Source organism: Protobothrops mucrosquamatus, unplaced genomic scaffold, assembly GCF_001527695.2.
Source record: "Protobothrops mucrosquamatus isolate PMUCROS unplaced genomic scaffold, P.Mucros_1.0 scaffold3178, whole genome shotgun sequence".
In the NCBI taxonomy this organism is placed as follows: domain Eukaryota; kingdom Metazoa; phylum Chordata; class Lepidosauria; order Squamata; family Viperidae; genus Protobothrops; species Protobothrops mucrosquamatus.
In genome coordinates this window covers 148,780-166,638 of record NW_015389176.1, presented here as the reverse complement: position 1 = coordinate 166,638, position 17,859 = coordinate 148,780, and the positions used below count along the sequence as shown (strand labels likewise).

Genomic DNA, 17,859 nt, shown 5'->3' with positions numbered 1-17,859 from the left:
GAAGGAAGGAGATGAAGGAAAGGAGATGAGGGAGGGAGGGAAGGAAGGAAGGAGATGAAGGAAGGAGATGAGGGAGGGAGGAAGGAGATGAGGGAGGGAAGGAAAGAAGGAGATGAGGGAGGGAAGGAAAGAAGGAGATGAAGGAAGGAAGGAAGCAAGGAACGAAGGAAGGAGATGAGGAATGAAGGAAGGAGATGAGGAACGAAGGAAGGAGATGAGAGAGGAAGGGAAGGAAGGAAGGAAGGAAGGAAGGAAGGAAGGAAGGAAGGAAGGAAGGAAGAGGAAGAGAATGGCTTGAGTTGTTAGTTGGCTTTCCAGTTAAAATAGCTTGGAATCCCACATATGATCCCACATGTGTTTTGCCCCTGCTCACTTGTAAGCTAGATTGTTATTGTTATTACCCAGCCTCTATAAAGTTTACCTTCCAATGCATGCCAAAGAAAGTGACTTGATCACCACCTTCCTGGCAGATCAGTGATCTTGTTGCTTCCCTCCTGCTGAATCCAGCTTTTCTCCTGTGGCTAAGGGGAGAAGCCCCCTCTTCTGCCCCCCCCCAAGTATGAAGGTGAAAATATGGGTTTCCTGAATCTTGAGTAAACCTGTGTGAGATTTTTGTGCCTTTGGCAAGGACAGCCCCCTGGCAGTTATCCCACAATTTCTGCCATGATGGAAAAAGCCTTTTTTCTACCTTGCTGCTAAATCTTGTTACAAAATAGGGATAAATCCAGTTTTCTTCTAAATAAATCTTGTTTCACCTTCCTGGTCCCCTTCCTGCCCTGGATGCCACAATTCGTAGAAGTGTCCCCAAACTGAGTTATTAATCCAATCCAAACCGAGTGTTACAGTCATAAGGAGCAACAAGATCACTAACATATTTGAGACGTCATATCCTAGTAGAGATTGCTGATACATGGAAATAGTATAGGAATTGAATCAAACAAACTTTATCAAAAGTCCACTTACAGTTTATCTTGTGCTAAATTATAGTTGTCCAGCAAAGTTGAAACTTTCTTGAAAAGACAGGGAAGAATTTTGGATTGAAAAAAAGCTGAGATGAGGCTCCTAAAATTAAGCAGCTGGTTGAGATGAGTTATAAATGCTATAAACAAATATTCAGATTGAAAGATTCTCTTGAAAATACAGTTGGGTCAGCAAACGGCCCTGTGTCTAGGTTCCAATATTTAGCTTACTAATACATGTTAAACTCCTTTCTCTCTATCTCATTTTTCTAGCCATTGATAAAATGTATCCCATGTTCTAAAATATTCTGAATCTTCTTTCTCTTTCATTTTCAGTGTCAGTCTGTCCATTTCTGCACACTCTAAAATTTTCTTGATTATCTTTTCCTCTGCTGGTAAATCTTTGTCTTTCCAATGTTGAGCAAATAAAATTCTCGCTGCCGTTAGTACATGTAACGTTAAATATACACATTCTTTCTCATAATTTCCTGCAACTATACCTAACAGAAATAATTCTGGCTTAAAATCTACTTGTTTTTTAGTCATTTTCTCTAACCATACATGTATTCTTGACCAAATCATTTAGCCTTAGGGCATGTCCACCAAAGATGATAATATGTGCCTGGTTTTTGTCTACATTTCCAACAATTGCTAGACATATTTTTAAACATTTTTGCTAACCTCACAGGTGGTAAGTGCCATCTGTAAAACATTTTATATAGGTTTTCTTTGTAAGCCTTTGTTATTTTAGAATTTCTTTCCCAAAGTCTTTGCCAGTTTTCTAGCTCTTATGTTATGTCCAAAGTTTTTTGCCCATGTTATTGTTTCTTTAACTTGTTCCTCTTCCATCTTTAAACTTAGCATGTACTTATACAGTTTCTCAATCAATTTTTCATCTGATGCCAAGAGTATCTGGTCAAATTCTGCCTGTTCTTTATAGAATCCAGATGTTTTAGCATCTTTTTCATATCTCATTTCAATTTGCAGGTATGGCCACCATGATAGATCGATGCCCTGTTCTTCTAGTTCTTGTCTAGATTTTACTTTTCCTTCAATATTCAAAATGTCTTTATAAGTCACAATTTGCTCATAGTTAATTAGGGACGGGTGAACAAACGCTTCCATTGTTGAAAGCCATCCAGGTGTTTTCATGCAAATTTTCGCTTTTTCCTTGTCCCATTCTAAAAGACTCATATTTGTGATGGTTGCAGTATCCCCTTTTGCTGACAAGCAAAGTCAATGGGGAAGCCAGATTCACTTAACAACTTAACTGCAGTGATTCACTTAACTGTGGCAAGGAAGGTCGTAAAATGGAGCAAAAGTCCCTTGACAACTTGTCTCACTCAGCAAGAAAAAAATTGGGGTTCAGTTGTGCTCATAAGTCAAGGAATACCTCTATATTTTTTACTTGCACCAGACTTAATCAAAGAAATTTGGATTCTTCCTATGCTTTCTCATCGTCTGTTATGTTTTGGAAACGAGCTACAATTCTTCTCTTAATTTGCAGCTGACCACGGACTCGCTCGCTTAGTGACTGCCTATCATGAACATGGGCACAAAGCTGCCAAAATCAATCCACTCTTTGCTGGCCAGGCTGTGATGGACGCGGTGCCAGAAATTCAGGTTTTGACGGAAACCTTACAAGGCCCTTTCAATACAACAGGTAACGTCAAACAATCCTCGTGGGTGTCCTTTTACAGTTGTATCCAACTCGTCAACTCAGAAGTAGCATTTGCTGCAGTGGTGGAAGATCGTAGAAGGCAGATGTTAAGCAGAGCGGGCCCTGAATGTACCTGGATGAAGTTCACCAGGAAACCCTAAAGCTGGAAACTAGACTGGGAATTTTAAAAAGAAAAAAAAAACATCCCGAAACAGAGTAATGGCAAACTGTATTCCGTATTGTATATTATTCCATTTACATCCCATCTTTGTTACTGTTTTGTAAACAACTTCAGGTGGTGAATATATCCCAAACATCTTCCTCCTAATTTCCCTATAACAGCATCCCTGTGAGGTGGGTTAGGGGAGGGCCTTCTCGGTTGGAGCCCCCTCCCTATGGAACGAATTACCCCCAGAGATCCGGGTCATTACGGATCTCCCCTCCTTCCGCTGCGCCCTCAAGACATGGCTATTCCAGCTAGTGGGACTGGCCTAAGGAATATTTTAATTTGATTTTAATTTGATTTTAATTTGGTTTTTAACATAATTTTAAAAAGAAACGGCAAAAAAATCAATATTTCATTTTAATTGTATTTTAAACTTAGTATTTTATATGGTTTGTCTGTTTTTTAACTTGCTGTAAGCCGCCCTGAGTCCGCTAGGAGAAGGGCGGGGTATAAATTGAATAAAACTAAACTAAACTAAACTAAACTAAAAGAGTATGACTGGCCCAAAGTCACCCAGCTGGCTTTCATGGCTACGGCAGGACTAGAACTCGCCGTCTCCTGGTGATTGGCCCAAAGTCACCCAGACAGTTTTTATGCCTAAGGCAGGACTAGAATTCACTGTCTCCTGGTGATTGGCCCAAAGTCACCCAGCCAACTTTCATGCCTAAAGCAGGACTAGAACTCACCCTCTCCTGGTGATTGGCCCAAAGTCACCCAGCCAATTTTCATGCCTAAAGCAGGACTAGAACTCACCCTCTCCTGGTGATTGGCCCAAAGTCACCCAGACACTTTTTATGTCTAAGGCAGGACTAGAATTCACTGTCTCCTGGTGATTGACCCAAAGTCACCCAGCCAACTTTCATGTCTAAAGCAGGACTAGAACTCACCCTCTCCCGGTGATTGGCCCAAAGTCACCCAGACAGTTTTTATGCCTAAGGCGGGACTAGAACTCTCCCTCTCCTGGTGATTGCCCCAAAGCCATCCAGCTGGCTTTCATGCCAAAGGGGAACTAGAACTCACGGTCTCCTAGTTTCCAGCTTGGTGCCTTGACCACTAGCACAAATTGGCTCTCTTAGGCTGCCATAAATAGGCCTATAAACTCCACAAGAGTCAAACTCAGCTGAAAATTTTGCAAGGAGAACATTTGCGTCATTGTTGGAATCTTGGATGGTTACTGGCCAGAGATGACCCTGTTATGCCATTCTTTCCACTTCAGGGCTTTTGAACATGGGAAAGGATGAAGCTTCTCTTGAAGATGTCCTGTCTTATTTGGGGCACATCTTCTGCGGACATATCTCCATAGAGACCAGCCAGCTATCAAGCATGCAAGAAAAGGAATGGATTGCTAAACGGTTTGAGGAGCTGAAGCAAGAAGCTTTTACTACCGAAGAGAAAAAGTATTTGTCCAAGCTCATGCTAGAATCTCAGGTGCATTGTAAATGTCTGCACACGCATGCAAGAAAATAATGTTCTTGATCCCCTTTTGCGACCTTCAGTAAAGTTAATGGGGGGGATCCAAATTCACTTAACAACCGGGTTGCTGATTTAGCAACTGCAGGGATTCACTTGGCAAGGAAAGTCGTAAAGTGGGGCAAAACTCACTTAACAAATGTCTCCCTTAGCAACATAAATCTTGGGCTTAATTGTAGCTGTAAGTCGAGCATTCCTTATTGGCTAATAGAGACACTAATGTGTTTTCCAGGGACTTTATTGCGTTGATTTGAAGCCTTACTGGAAAGAAAAAAAATATCTGTCAGGGTAATAATTTAATAGCTAAATAGCTTATGTAACGATGTAATGGAATATAAGGTGGATGATGCAATGATAGGAATGACTCAGCAGGGTCTGTGTCTATTTAAGAGCCTGAGTATAAAAGGGAAGGCTTTTGCTGGAGTGTCTCTCTCTCTCGTCCGTTTCCTGCTGTAACTGCTGTGTGTTGGAGTTTGCTGTATTACCACATGTATGTATATTGTTCCTGGTGTATGATATTGTAGATAATGTAAGATAAACCACCATTTAATATAGACCACTGTTTACTGTGTTTACTCCTGGGTTATCTCAGCGCAATAAGACTGTGCATGCTCTGACAATATCCATTACTCAAATTGTACAGTTGAGCGTAGGAAGAAAACAAACATGTATATCTTGGTTTTTTGTAGAACAAAATAAATAGTCCGTGCTGATCTAAGCCTTGTTATAGAAATGCAGAAGATAAGCCGAAAAAGTTTGTTTGAGATTCAAATTAGCCCACTGTGTATTCATTTGGTGACGTGAGTGAACAGCGTACAAAGTCCGGTGAATAAATATCTCCATAATGAGGAGGAACTGAGGACGTTGGTCTGAAAAAACACCTGATTTCCACCGAGCATATTAAGGCTGACTGTCCTAGGGATAATATTTGTTATCTGTAACCAGGCTAGTATAAATGTGAGACATCATGTAATTGTATAGGATTAGACTTAAAGAGGGAGGGAAAGAGACTTACAGTAACTAAGACTATTCAGTCAAGCTATTTTTATTGTTTTATTCTCAAATCGACAGCTGACAAGCTGTACGTATTCATTTTCAGCAGTGAACACAGGTGGTCCTCAACTTATGACCGCAATTGAGCCCACAATTTCTGTTGCTAAGCGAGACATGTTTTTAAGTGAATTTTGCCTCACTTTATGACCTTTGTTGCCACAGCTGTGAAGTGAATCACTGCAGTTGTAGTAACACGGTTGTTAAGTGAGTCTGTCCTAATTGATTTTGCTGGTCATAAGTTCGCAAAAAGCGATCACCTGACCCCGGGACATTGCAACCATCATAAATATGAGTCAATTGCCAAGCATCATGAGTTTTGATCACGTGACCATGGGGAGGGGATGCTGCAACGGCCGTAAGTGTGAAAAACGGTCATAAGTCCCTTTTTTCAGTGCTGTTGTAACTCTAAACCAGGGGTCTTCAAACTTGGCTCTTTTATGATTTGTGGACTTCAACTCCCAGAATTCCTCAGTCAGGTACGCTGGCTAAGGAATTCTGGGAGTTGAAGTCCACAAGTCATAAAAGGGCCACGTTTGAAGACCCCTGCTCTAAACGGTCACTAAATGAACTTTCGTAAGTCGAGGACTACCTGTATTAAAAGCTCGGGTAAGTAACAAAGCAAATTGAATCCACAACTCCAACGTTTTACGTTCCACAGGAATTTGATCGCTTCTTAGCCACCAAGTTTGCCACGGTGAAACGCTATGGTGGCGAAGGTGCGGAGAGCATGATGGGATTCTTCCATGAATTATTGAAGATGTGCTCGTATAGCGGGGTGACGGACATCGTCCTTGGGATGCCTCATCGTGGAAGACTTAATCTTCTCACAGGTCTTCTTCACTTTCCCCCTGAGGTAAGGAAAGGAACGGGTTTTTAAACAATTTCCTCCAGGCTGGCTAAGTTTGAGGTGGAACGACAAAAGTTTCATGAATGTTTTGTGTTGGTGACCTTGGGAGCTGATCTGGGCTCTCCAGAACTCATCTTAGAAATATGTCGATGCAGATTCTCTGTCATCCACGTAAAGTTGTCTGAAGATTTGAGTCACGGCAACTGCATGTATTTTTCTTGCTTGAGACGTTTTGCTGCCCATCCAAGCACCTCTGACTGATGGAGCTGCTTAGATGAGCAGCGAAACGACAGAATCAAGATCTCGTGAAGTATTAATGCCGCTTTATAATGCCTTAGTACTGGGGTAGGCAACCTTGGCTCTTTTATGACTCGTGGACTTCAACTCCCAGAATTCCTGAGCCAGCCATGCTGAGGGAAAGGGAGAGGTTTCTAAGCTGAGCCATGCTGGCTCAGGAATTCTGGGAGTTGAAGTCCACGAGTCATAAAAGAGCCAAGGTTGCCTATCCCTGCCTTATTGCATCTACCTTTGGTCGCCATGATGTAAAAACAGATGTTGAGATTCTGGAAAGAGTGCAGAGAAGAGCAACAAAAATGATTAGGGGGCCAGAGGCTGAACCAGGGGTCTTCAAACCTGGCCCTTTTATGACTTGTGGACTTCAACTCCCAGGATTCCTCAGCTAGGGATGCTGGCTGAGGAATTCTGGGAGTTGAAGTCCACAAGTCATAAAGGGCCAAGTTTGAAGACCCCTGGGCTAAAACATATGAAGAACGGTTGAAGGAATTGGGTATGTCTAGTTTAATGAAAAGAAGGACTAGAAGTGACGTGATAGCAGTGTTCCAGTATTTGAGGGGCTGCCACAAGGAAGAGGGGATCAATTTATTTTCCAAAGCACCTGAAGGTAGGACAAGAAACTAATCAAGGAGAGAAGCAACCTAGAACTAAGGAGAAATTTCCTGGCAGAACAATTAATCAGTGGAACAGCCTGCCTCCAGAAGTTGTGGGTGCCTCATCACTGGAGGTTTTCAAGAAGAGATTGGATAGCCCAGGGGTAGGCAACCTTGGCTCTTTTATGACTCATGGACTTCAACTCCCAGAATTCCTGAGCCAGCCATGCTGAGGGGAAAGGGAGAGATTTCTAAGCTGAGCCGTGCTGGCTCAGGAATTCTGGGAGTTGAAGTCCACGAGTCATAAAAGAGCCAAGGTTGCCTACCCCTGGGATAGCCAGTTGTCCAGAATGGTATAGGGTTTCCTGCCTGAGCAGAGGGGTTGGACTATAAGACCTCCAAGGTCCCTTCCACCTCTGTTGTTCTGTCTCAAACTAACAAGGAAAAGAAGTCCATTGCCGTGACTCAAACTTCAGTCATCTTAGAAATATTTCTAAGAAATAAATAACCTAGCTGGTCTAGATTTATAATTTGGTGACGGGGGAACGGGAAAAAAATTATCTCATCAGAAAGCATTCGTTTTGAACATCTCCATACAAAAGGGGAGTTAACGTCATAGCCTAACATCTGGGTAAATGTTTGAAAAGCCATTCTCTTGTCTAAAAAGGGCACCAATCGTTGCTTCCTTCTTTCGTTAGTGTAAACCGAGATCTGAGAAGAGGGAGAGAAGTTAAAGTTTGATGAGTGTGAACTTCCATCAGGTACAAAAGCTATAGCAGTTTACGTCAGAGGTCCCCAACCTTTTGGACACCAGGGACCGGTTCCGTGGAGAGAGGTTTTTCCGTGGACCGGAGAGTGCGTGGTTTTGTGTGCTGCCTGTGTCCCATTGATGGGGCTTTGCTTGTTTGTGTGGACAGGTTGCTGACATGCCATGGCCCGGTACCGGTCCACAGACCGGGAGTTGGGGACCCCTGATTTAGAGGTCCTGCCCTTACATGGTTTTGCTTTGAATTTAGTTGTCGTTACACACTTTGATATTCCTCTTTTACAAATTCATATAGCCTCTCTGTTGTAAAGACATATGATGGGCTGTGCCCCCAACCAGTGGTGGGATTCAAATATGTGAACAACCGGTTCTCTGTGTGGATGCCGCTTCCGGACGTCCATCCTGGGCCTGGGCAACAAAAAATTAGCTACTGGTTCTGCCGAACTGGTGTGAACTGGCAGCATTCCACCACTGGATGAACCCTATTAGGCCAGGACACGTGATAGCTACAACTTCCACAGGGTAGATCTAAAGTTGGGTCACGCAGATTTGGTATGCCTACCCTTAGAAAAGACGCCAGCTGTCATCGAAGAAGTTTAGAAGGAAGGAGAGCCAGACCTCAAAAAAAAACAGACAGAGGTGCAGAAAGAGCAGAAGGGCCTTGCTACAGCCGAACCTCCAAGGATGGGAGGAAAAGCCGGTTGTGCAAATGCTTGCCAAACCCTTGCCTGTTTCATTATTCGAAATTGCCGAGGCGATTGACATGTCGTTGTCTTGCTTTCCCGCGAAGCTGATGTTCCGTAAGATGCAAGGCTTGAGCGAATTCCCGGAGAAGTCGCCTGCCATCGGAGACGTCCTATCCCACCTCACGGCCTCCGTGGATCTGGACTTCGGGTCTCACCGCCCAATTCACGCCATCTTGTTGCCGAATCCTTCCCACCTCGAAGCCATCAACCCCGTGGCGGTTGGCAAAACCAGAGGGAGACAGCAAACGTTGCTGGATGGGGATTACTCCTTAGCCAGCTCGGCCCAGCCAGGAGATAAAGTCATTTGCCTGCAGGTATCTTGAAACTCTCAAGGCAGAAAACTGGGGAGCGTGAGATGGATAGATGGGAGATAATCATCAGAAATGTAAAATTTACTCAAGCACAGAATCTAAGAGAAAACTTTTACAAAATGTTTTATAGATGGCATTGAGATCCTCAAAAATTGTCTCGTATGTATTCTAATTTACAACCTAAGTGTTGGAGATGTGGAAATTTAGATGCAACTTATTTNTGGAGAAGATGGATAGATTATATTGAGAACAAATATGGAACTAAAAAGTTTCATTTGGTTTTTGAGTAAATTTGTGATTGCTAATGTAGTATATTTTATTAAAATTAAAAATTTTGTAATAATGATTTGATATGTTAGTTTAGGAGAGAGCTAAAGGATGTTATAGAATTGTTAACTTAAGGGTAATATAATTTAAGACGGAGTATAATTATTGTATTGTAAACCCTGTGTGTAGCTCTGGGAAGTCGTGGGGGAAGGGAGGGGGGTGGGAAAGGGTGGGGCTTGAGGGAGGTGGGGAGATATATTGTAAAATTTTTAAAAATTTTCAATAAAAAAAAAAAAAAAGATGGGAGATAATCATCTAAAGCTTCTGAGCCAACTGTGCCTTAAGGGCGTAAGAGACTGGAGACCTTAGGAAATGCCTGGTCTTGTCTTCCCTCAGATGGGAGACAAAGCAAGGGCTTCTCAGATGAATTAAACAAATTACGTTGCTTTGCTGATGGTTAAAATGATAATGGAGGCAATTTGAGCTCTGTGCTTCGCCAGCCGTTTTAAATTGTGGGAACTAGTTTGAAAGCAATCTTTTGGAAGATGCTCAACTGATAGGCTTTATCTGTGATCTTCCCTACTTTAAAGAAAGGTGAGAAAGTCTGCAGGCCTCCTCCAAACCTAAACTATAAATTTGTTTAATAAAGAAAAAGAAAAGAAACTGGAGGTCCCAGGAACTCCCAGTCCTTCCAGTTATTCTTCGGCAGCTGCAATTGGGAGCAGGCTGCCCCCAATGTGGATCAATCCTGATCATTCAGAACTGAGCAAACAGGTTACAGGTAGTCCTTGAACTCATGACCACAACAGAGCCCAAACTTTATGTCGCTCAATGAGACCGTTAAGTGAATTTCATCCCATTTTACGACCTTTCTTGCCACAATTGTGAAGTGAATCACTGCAGTTGTTAAGTTAGTAACATGGCTGTTAAACGAATCTGGCTCCCCCCATTGACTTTGCCTGTCAGAAGGTCACAAAAGGGGATCATATGATCCGGGACTCTGCAACAGACATAAGTACGAGTCAGTTGCCAAGCATCTCAATTTTGATCACATGAACCACGGGGACGCTGCAACACTCGTAAGTGTGGGAAACGGTCATAAGTCACTTTTTTCCGGTGCTTTTGTAACTCTGAACGGTCACTAAATGAACAGTCGTAAGTTGAGGACTACCTGTGTCCAGTTGGCCCATTATATAGAGATGTTTTCCTTTTAAATTTGAGCTCCTTAGGTTAAAATACAGCAGTACCACATTTTTCTTTCCCCACACAAATCCTTGGAAGAAGGCTGGGTCCAGTCAATTTTATGACTGAGGGCATTTTTTTTCTTTGCAATGCAGGTTCACGGAGATGCTTCGTTCTCTGGCCAAGGGATTGTTCCAGAAACTTTTACCCTTTCCAATCTGCCCCATTTTAGAATAGGGGGAAGCATTCACCTCATCGTTAATAACCAACTGGGCTACACCACCCCAGCCGATCGAGGGAGGTCCTCTTTGTATTGCAGTGATATCGGTACGTATGTCTGCCCCACATAGAATCATTTGCAATTGTTACGGTTGATTTTGTAAATTACCTTGTTTTCTTTCATCCTTCTGTATTGGAAAGACGAAACTCCAAAAACAAAAAAAATGGACCATACATTCCTAGAGAATTCTGTTTCATGTAGTCCTCTTTGGTGACATTGTGCTGGACCAGTGTAGCCATCTGGCCAGATTGCATAGCTAGCTTAGGAAATTGTGTTCAGAACAAGTAGCATTTAAAGGGTTAAATGCTGTCTCCTTAAGACAGGGCTTTTCAACCTTGTCACCCATTGTACCACTTTTAGGATATGGCAACATCCGAGTACCACCAGTCGCCTAGCAAGGTGTCAAAAACTTGATGACAAAAAAAAAGGAAAAAAGTGATAAAGTACAGGTAGTCCTCGACTTACAGCAGTTTGCTTAGTGACTGTTCGAAGTTACAATGGCACTGAAAAAAGTGCCCCCCAAGCCACAGCCAAGCAAGACACCTGCCTGCCTGCCCGGCGGCGCTCTTCCTCCTGTCCGAGGTTTCCATTGTTGTGAGCATTTCTGTTGAGGATTGGCATTGGGGGTTGGGTGGGGGTTGTTTGGTTACACACACACACACCCCGTCTGCTGGGTGGTTGCAGCAGGTTTTGGTCACTTCACATGATCCTGGGACACTGTGACCGTCATAAATATGAATCAGTTGCCAAGCATCTGAATGTAAATCACAAGACCCTGGAGATGCTGCAACATTCCAGCTGATCGGTGCTTCTTCTGGGCTCAGCAGAAGTGCCAGGATCAGTCCTGCTTTCCAGCTGATTGGTGCTTCTTCAGGGCTCAGCAGAAGCACCAGGATCAGCGCCGAGCTCCAGCTGGAGCCTGACGCTGATCCTGGCGCTTCCGCTGAGCCCTGACAGCCCTGCAGCTCCAGCCATCTCTCGCTCAGGCTTGTGTGGTGCTGCCACCTGTTCAGCTTATTCCCCTCCCCCACTACCACTTTTCTAGGATGGTCGCGTACCACCTGACAGGTGCCAATGTACCACAGGTGGTACCCGTACCACTGGTTGAAAAGCCCTGTCCTAGAGAATTCTGTTTCATGTAGTCTTCTTTGGTGACATTGTGCTGGACCAGTGTAGCCATCTGGCCAGATTGCATAGCTAGCTTAGGAAATTGTGTTCAGAGCAAGTAGCATTTAAGGGGTTAAATGCTGTCTCCTTAAGAGACGGCTTCTGGGAAATGTAGTTTTACTTGTTGCATGGTTATATCTGTGTTCTAATTGGTCAGTTCTATGTCTTCACTAGCCATGGGGAGGGACTTCAATTTTTTATGACAGGATTTCTTGGCTACATGCCAGTATGAAAAGTTTTGTGTAGTACAGCCACCAGGTCCTTTGCTCCGTACGAACATGGGGTGAATTTACCTTTAATTTTTTTACACCACAAGATCAGACAGATTATGAAACGTGCCTCAGAAGAACTCTTCATTAACTGTGAGTTATTGTTTAGAAGATTCCTGAAGAATAAATAATCTGAATATTAATCCGTCTTTGGAGTTAATCTGTCTGTGTCAAGCAGGAATAAAGCAAATCTTCTGTTTGGAACAGAACAGACATCTTCACCCTTTTCTCTGTGTCTCCCGTTTTAGGTAAGATAGTCGGCTGTGCCGTTATCCACGTGAATGGAGACGACCCGGAGGAAGTTCTCCGAGCTGCACGACTGGCGGTGGAGTACCAACGACTTTTCCGGAAGGATGTGATCGTGGACCTGCTCTGCTATCGGCAGTGGGGTCACAATGAACTCGACGAGCCCTTTTTCACCAACCCCACCATGTATAAAATAATCAGGTAGTGCTTAGTTCCAGCCGGAAGAGCTGTTGACAATAGAACCAGTTCCCAAAGGGGTGGTAGGTTCATCCTTACTGCATGTGTTTGAGAAGAAGAGAGAGACCCATCTGTGGGGGATGCTTGGATTTCAATTCCTGCATGTAGGTGGAAGTAAGATTTCAATCAGTCAGAATAGAAGGGACCTTGGAGGTCTTCTAGTCCAACCCCCTGCTCAGGCAGGAAACCCTATACCAGGGGTAGGCAACCTTGGCTCTTTTATGACTCGTGGACTTCAACTCCCAGAATCCCTGAGCCAGCATGGCTCAGCTTGGAAACCTCTCCCTTTCCCCTCAGCGTGGCTGGCTCAGGAATTCTGGGAGTTGAAGTCCACCAGCCATAAAACGGGCAAGTTTGAAGACCCCTGCTCTTAATCTTCATCCTAGTCCAGGGGTAGGCAACCTTGGCTCTTTTATGACTCATGGACTTCAACTCCCAGAATTCCTGAGTCAGCATGGCTCAGCTTGGAAACCTCTCCCTTTCCCCTCAGCATGGCTGGCTCAGGAATTCTGGGAGTTGAAGTCCACGAGTCATAAAAGAGACAAGGTTACCTATCCCTGTCCTGGGGTCATGTGATCAACTTTTGTGAGCTTCTGACAAGCCAAGTCAGCGGGGAAGCATGAGTAACTTAACAACTGCAGTGATTCCTTTAACCGCGGTGGCAAGGAAGGTCGTAAAATGGGGTAAAACTCAACTCTCGCTTAGCAACACAAATTTTGGGCTCAGTTGTGATCATAAGTCGAGAACTTCCTCTAGAAACAAGAACAAGTGAAAATAGGGAGGTTTGCCATAATTGAGTGTTTCTCATTTTAAGATGTGTGGACTTCGATTCCCCGAATTCCCCAGCCAGCCTCCCCAGAAGTCCACATATCTTAAAATGGCTGAGGTTGAGAAACGGTGGCTAGGAATTCTGGGAGTTGAAGTCCACACATCTTAAAATGGCTGAGGTTGAGAAACGCTGGCTAGGATTTCTGAGTTGCGGCCCACACGTTTTAAAATGGCTGAGGTTGAGAAACACTGGCTGGGAATTCTGGGAGTTGAAGTCCACACATCTGAAAATGGCTGAGGTTGAGAAACGCTAGCTAGGAATTCTGGGAGTTGCGGTCCACACATCTTAAAATGGCTGAGGTTGAGAAACGCTGGCTAGGAATTCTGGGAGTTGAAGTCCACACATCTGAAAATGGCTGAGGTTGAGAAATAAAAGCTCATTTCATGCATTTTTGTCTCTCATTTTGCTGGATAAGATCCAGGAAAAGCATCCCAGATACCTATGCAGAGGGCCTGGTGGCAGAGGGACTTACCACCGAGGAGGAGATATCCGAGATCAAAACTTCCTATTACTCAAAGCTCAACGAACATCTCTCCACCATGGCTATGTATGCGCCTGCGTGCCCTAATCTACAGGCCCACTGGACCGGCCTAGTGGAGCCCACGCCGAGGGTCACAACGTGGGACACAGGTGTTCCTGGACCACTCCTCCAGTTTGTTGGGCTCAAGTCAGTGGAGGTGCCTGAAGAATTGCAACTACACAACCACATCCTGAAGACGCATGCTCAGGTTTGAGATCCTCAAATCCAGCTCTAGACACGCAGGAGATTGTAGCTGTAGTCCTCAATTTATGACACAATTGAGCCCCACATTTCCGTTGTTAAGTTGGACATTTGTTAAGTGACTTTTGCCCCCTTTTAAGTGAATCACTGCAGTTGATAAGTTAGTAACCTGGTTGTTAAGTGAATGTGGCTTCCCCATTGATTTTGCTTATCAGAAGGTCGTAAAAAGAGGATCACATGACCCCGGGTCACTGCAACCGTCATAAATAAGAGCCAGTTGCCAAGCAACTGAATTTTGGTCACGTGACCGCCAGGATGCTGCAACGGTCATAAGTGGGAAAACCGGTCATAAGTCCATTTTTTCCAATGCCATTGCAACTTTGAACGGTCACTAAATGAGCCGTCGTAAGTCTAGGACTACCTGCACAGGGGCCGTCCTTGGGGAGGGTACAAAAAAGTCAAGATGACATTTGAAACTATTTTCCAGACTTTTTTTGATACAGGTAGTCCTCAACTTAACGGACATAATTGGAGCCTAAATTTCTTTTGCTAAACAAGACGGTGGCTAAATGAGCCACGCCTCATTTTTATGCTTATTTTCTGTTATGGTTGTTAAATGAATCACAAGGTCGTCAAGCGAATCCAGCTTCCACCTTTGACCTGGCTTGTCAGAAGCCGGCTGGGAAGGTGACAAATGCCGATCAAGAGACCCCGGGATGCTGCAAACGTCATAAATACATGTCTGCAGCCAAACGCCTGAATTTGGCTCACATGACCAGGGGGACACTGCGATGGTCGTAAGTGTGAGGACTAGTAGTAAATCACTTTTTTCCAGTGCCATTGTAAGTTCGAATAGTCGTTGCACAAATGGTTATAAGTTGAGGATTACCTGTAAAGCTAGATCCAGGTATGAACAACAGTTCATTTAGTGACTGTTCGAAGTTACAGCGGCACTGGAAAAAAGAGACTTATGACGGTTTTTTCACACCAGATGATAGATTTGGGTAAATGATGATTGATTTGCTTGGGAGATAGAAAGATAATCAAATGGTAATAGGGGCCGTGAATCCAGTGGTGGGATTCAGCCGGTTTGCACCACTTCGGCAGAACCGGTAGCTAATATTTTGTTGCCCAGGCCCAGAACGGACTTCCGGAAGCGGCATCCACACAGAGAACTGGTTGTTCACCTATTTGAATCCCACCACTGCATGAATCACGATGTAAGACGGATGTCGTCATTAATCTGCTTCAAGTATTGGCTTCTAAGGCAGTGGTTCTCAACCTGTGGGTCGGGACCCCATTTGGGGTCGATTGACCATTTCACGGGGGTCGCCAAGCAAGGCTGTCCGCCATTTTTTTTGTCCGCCATATTTTTCCCCTTTTCCGGCGGGTGCCTTACCTCCCTTGGGCTGGGCCAGCTGGTGGTCGGCCTGCTCCGTCTCTGCCGCTTGCCAACTACGCCTCGGCCGGCGCAGGGGGCGGAACCACGCATGCGCAGCACTCCCGGGCAGGGAAAGTCCTCGACTTACGACCGGTTGGGTAGTCCTCGGCTTACGACCGGTTTAGTCCTCGACTTACGACCGGTTTAGTCCTCGACTTACGACCGGTTTAGTCCTCAACTTACGACCGGTTGGGGTCGCGGCATTAAAAAGGTTGAGAACCACTGTTCTAAGGCAAAAACATGATTTGTAAAACTTGCTGTTCAATCCACGTTTGGAAACGTTCACGTTTGGTTTTAGGGGTTGCCGGTGTGTGCACTAAAGGACAGTGGTGGGATTCAGCCAGTTCGCACCACTTTGGCAGAACCGGTAACTAATTTTTTTATTGCCCAGGCCCAGAATGGACTTCCGGAAGCGGCATCCACACAGAGAACCGGTTGTTCACCTATTTGAACCCCAACACTGCTAAAGGACATTTTGGCCTTTGAGTTTGGAGTGTTGCACAGCCCTAAATTTTATGGCTTTCATGCAGACGTTACGTTAGGCATTATGCTTATCCTAAAAATATCATTAAAAAATAAGTTGCTTGTCTAAACTATGAAAAGAAGGGGCAAACAGTCGCCGTGAATAAAGAATCTCCAAAGATATTCAGTCACCCTGAATAATGTCTGTTTCAATTGTCCTTGTATTAAAAGCGAACTAGCTTTAAAAAAAAAAGCAGGTTTTTCAAGGGCAATTTCAAAAATAGAGATTTTTATTACAACTGACCAGTTTTGAAAGCAATTAGAACTACATTCAAGCACAGAGGTCCCATTCAAGTCAACACAGCTTACTTCATTGTGCAAATGGCAGAGATTATGTACTGGGATTATAGTGTGTATGTAATACACAATGAAGTTGTGGGTGCGATGTCACTTGTTCCCCACTTTGCAGTCATATGCTATTGTTTAGTTTTTCCACAAAAACTAAGCAGAAAAAATTTAAACCTTTCAGAAGTTGACGTAACAAAATTATGATTTTTGTTTATTTCTGTTCTGTTACTATTCTGTTCTGTTCCTGTTCTGTTCCTGTTCTGTTCTTGTTCCTTTTCTATTCTGTTCCTGTTCCATTCCTGTTCTTTCTGTTCCTGTTTCTGTTCCTTCCTTCCTGTTCTGTTCTGTTCCATTTCTGTTCTGTTCCCATTCTGTTCTTGTTCCTGTTCTGTTCCTGTTCTTGTTCCTGTTCTGTTCCTGTTCTGTTCTGTATTGGGTGTGCAGTCCAGAGTGCTGAAGATGCAAGAAGGAGTAAAATTGGACTGGGCCACTGCTGAAGCCTTAGCTTTTGGCTCTCTGCTGTGTCAAGGTAAGTCTTTAAACATACAACTCTGTGTCTGCTATTAAGCCAGGAAAATAAATATAAATTGAAAAATGTATATGAAAAAGACTAACTCGGCTTGGCAATTGCATTGTTAAATTAATTAGAAGTGGCAGGCGAGAACTTTATACAACTTGTGGAGAGCTTAAACATCTCTCCAGCCCTTTAGAAAGTACTAATCTCACTCTGGTGTCCTGCCAAACATTTATTTTAGCAAGAAGGAGAAGCACAACAGATCCTGAGATGAATAAAAAAAGACAGCCTTAATTTAAGGAAGTCCTGAGGAAGAAGCGAGGTCTTCCTCCTCCTGATTATTTCAAAATGTCAGCAATTCACACAACAGATTTGCTTTCTACCAAGGTTTTAACATTCGTCTGAGCGGGCAAGACGTCGGCCGAGGGACCTTCAGCCAGAGGCATGCCATGTTGGTTTGTCAAGAGACGGGAGAAACCTACATCCCTTTGAACCACATGTCTGCAGATCAGAAGGGCTTCTTCGAGGTGAGGTTGAACCGAGGTGACTTCACAACGCTGTGCCCTCACCTGGACTTCCCAAAGGAACATTTTAGGGAACAAAACTCCCTGACTCAGAAGGATTTATTTCCAAGTCATCACACCTTAGCTTGCTCCGTGAGAGATTGGGAGAATAGTGTATTGTAATTTGCTTTTCACACTCCTCACACAACTGGCATTCCGCAAAGTTTCAGATGATACACAAACACACACATACACACACACACACACACACGCCGCTGCTGCGCGAGCTGCACTGGCTACCAGTGGCCTTCCGGGTACGCTTTAAGGTGTTAGTTACCACCTTTAAAGCGCTCCATGGCATAGGACCTGGATATCTACGAGACCGCCTTCTGCCACAGATTCCCTCCCACAGACCGGTACGCTCCCACAGAGCGGGCCTCCTCAGGGTGCCGTCGGCCAGGCAGTGTC

At 44.1% G+C, this 17,859-nt stretch overlaps 1 protein-coding gene across 1 annotated transcript in view; it reads left to right on the top strand.

Annotated features, from left to right (window-relative positions):
* The window catches only part of DHTKD1 (dehydrogenase E1 and transketolase domain containing 1), a 28,999-nt gene that overhangs the window by 811 nt on the left and 10,329 nt on the right, over positions 1–17,859 (top strand). The window contains exons 2-10 of the mRNA XM_015826551.1: positions 2,467–2,622; positions 4,062–4,273; positions 6,027–6,221; positions 8,659–8,928; positions 10,530–10,701; positions 12,339–12,537; positions 13,818–14,130; positions 16,819–16,903; positions 17,276–17,415. Coding sequence (XP_015682037.1) covers positions 2,467–2,622; positions 4,062–4,273; positions 6,027–6,221; positions 8,659–8,928; positions 10,530–10,701; positions 12,339–12,537; positions 13,818–14,130; positions 16,819–16,903; positions 17,276–17,415 — 1,742 coding nt within the window. The remainder of the gene's footprint in view (positions 1–2,466; positions 2,623–4,061; positions 4,274–6,026; positions 6,222–8,658; positions 8,929–10,529; positions 10,702–12,338; positions 12,538–13,817; positions 14,131–16,818; positions 16,904–17,275; positions 17,416–17,859) is intronic.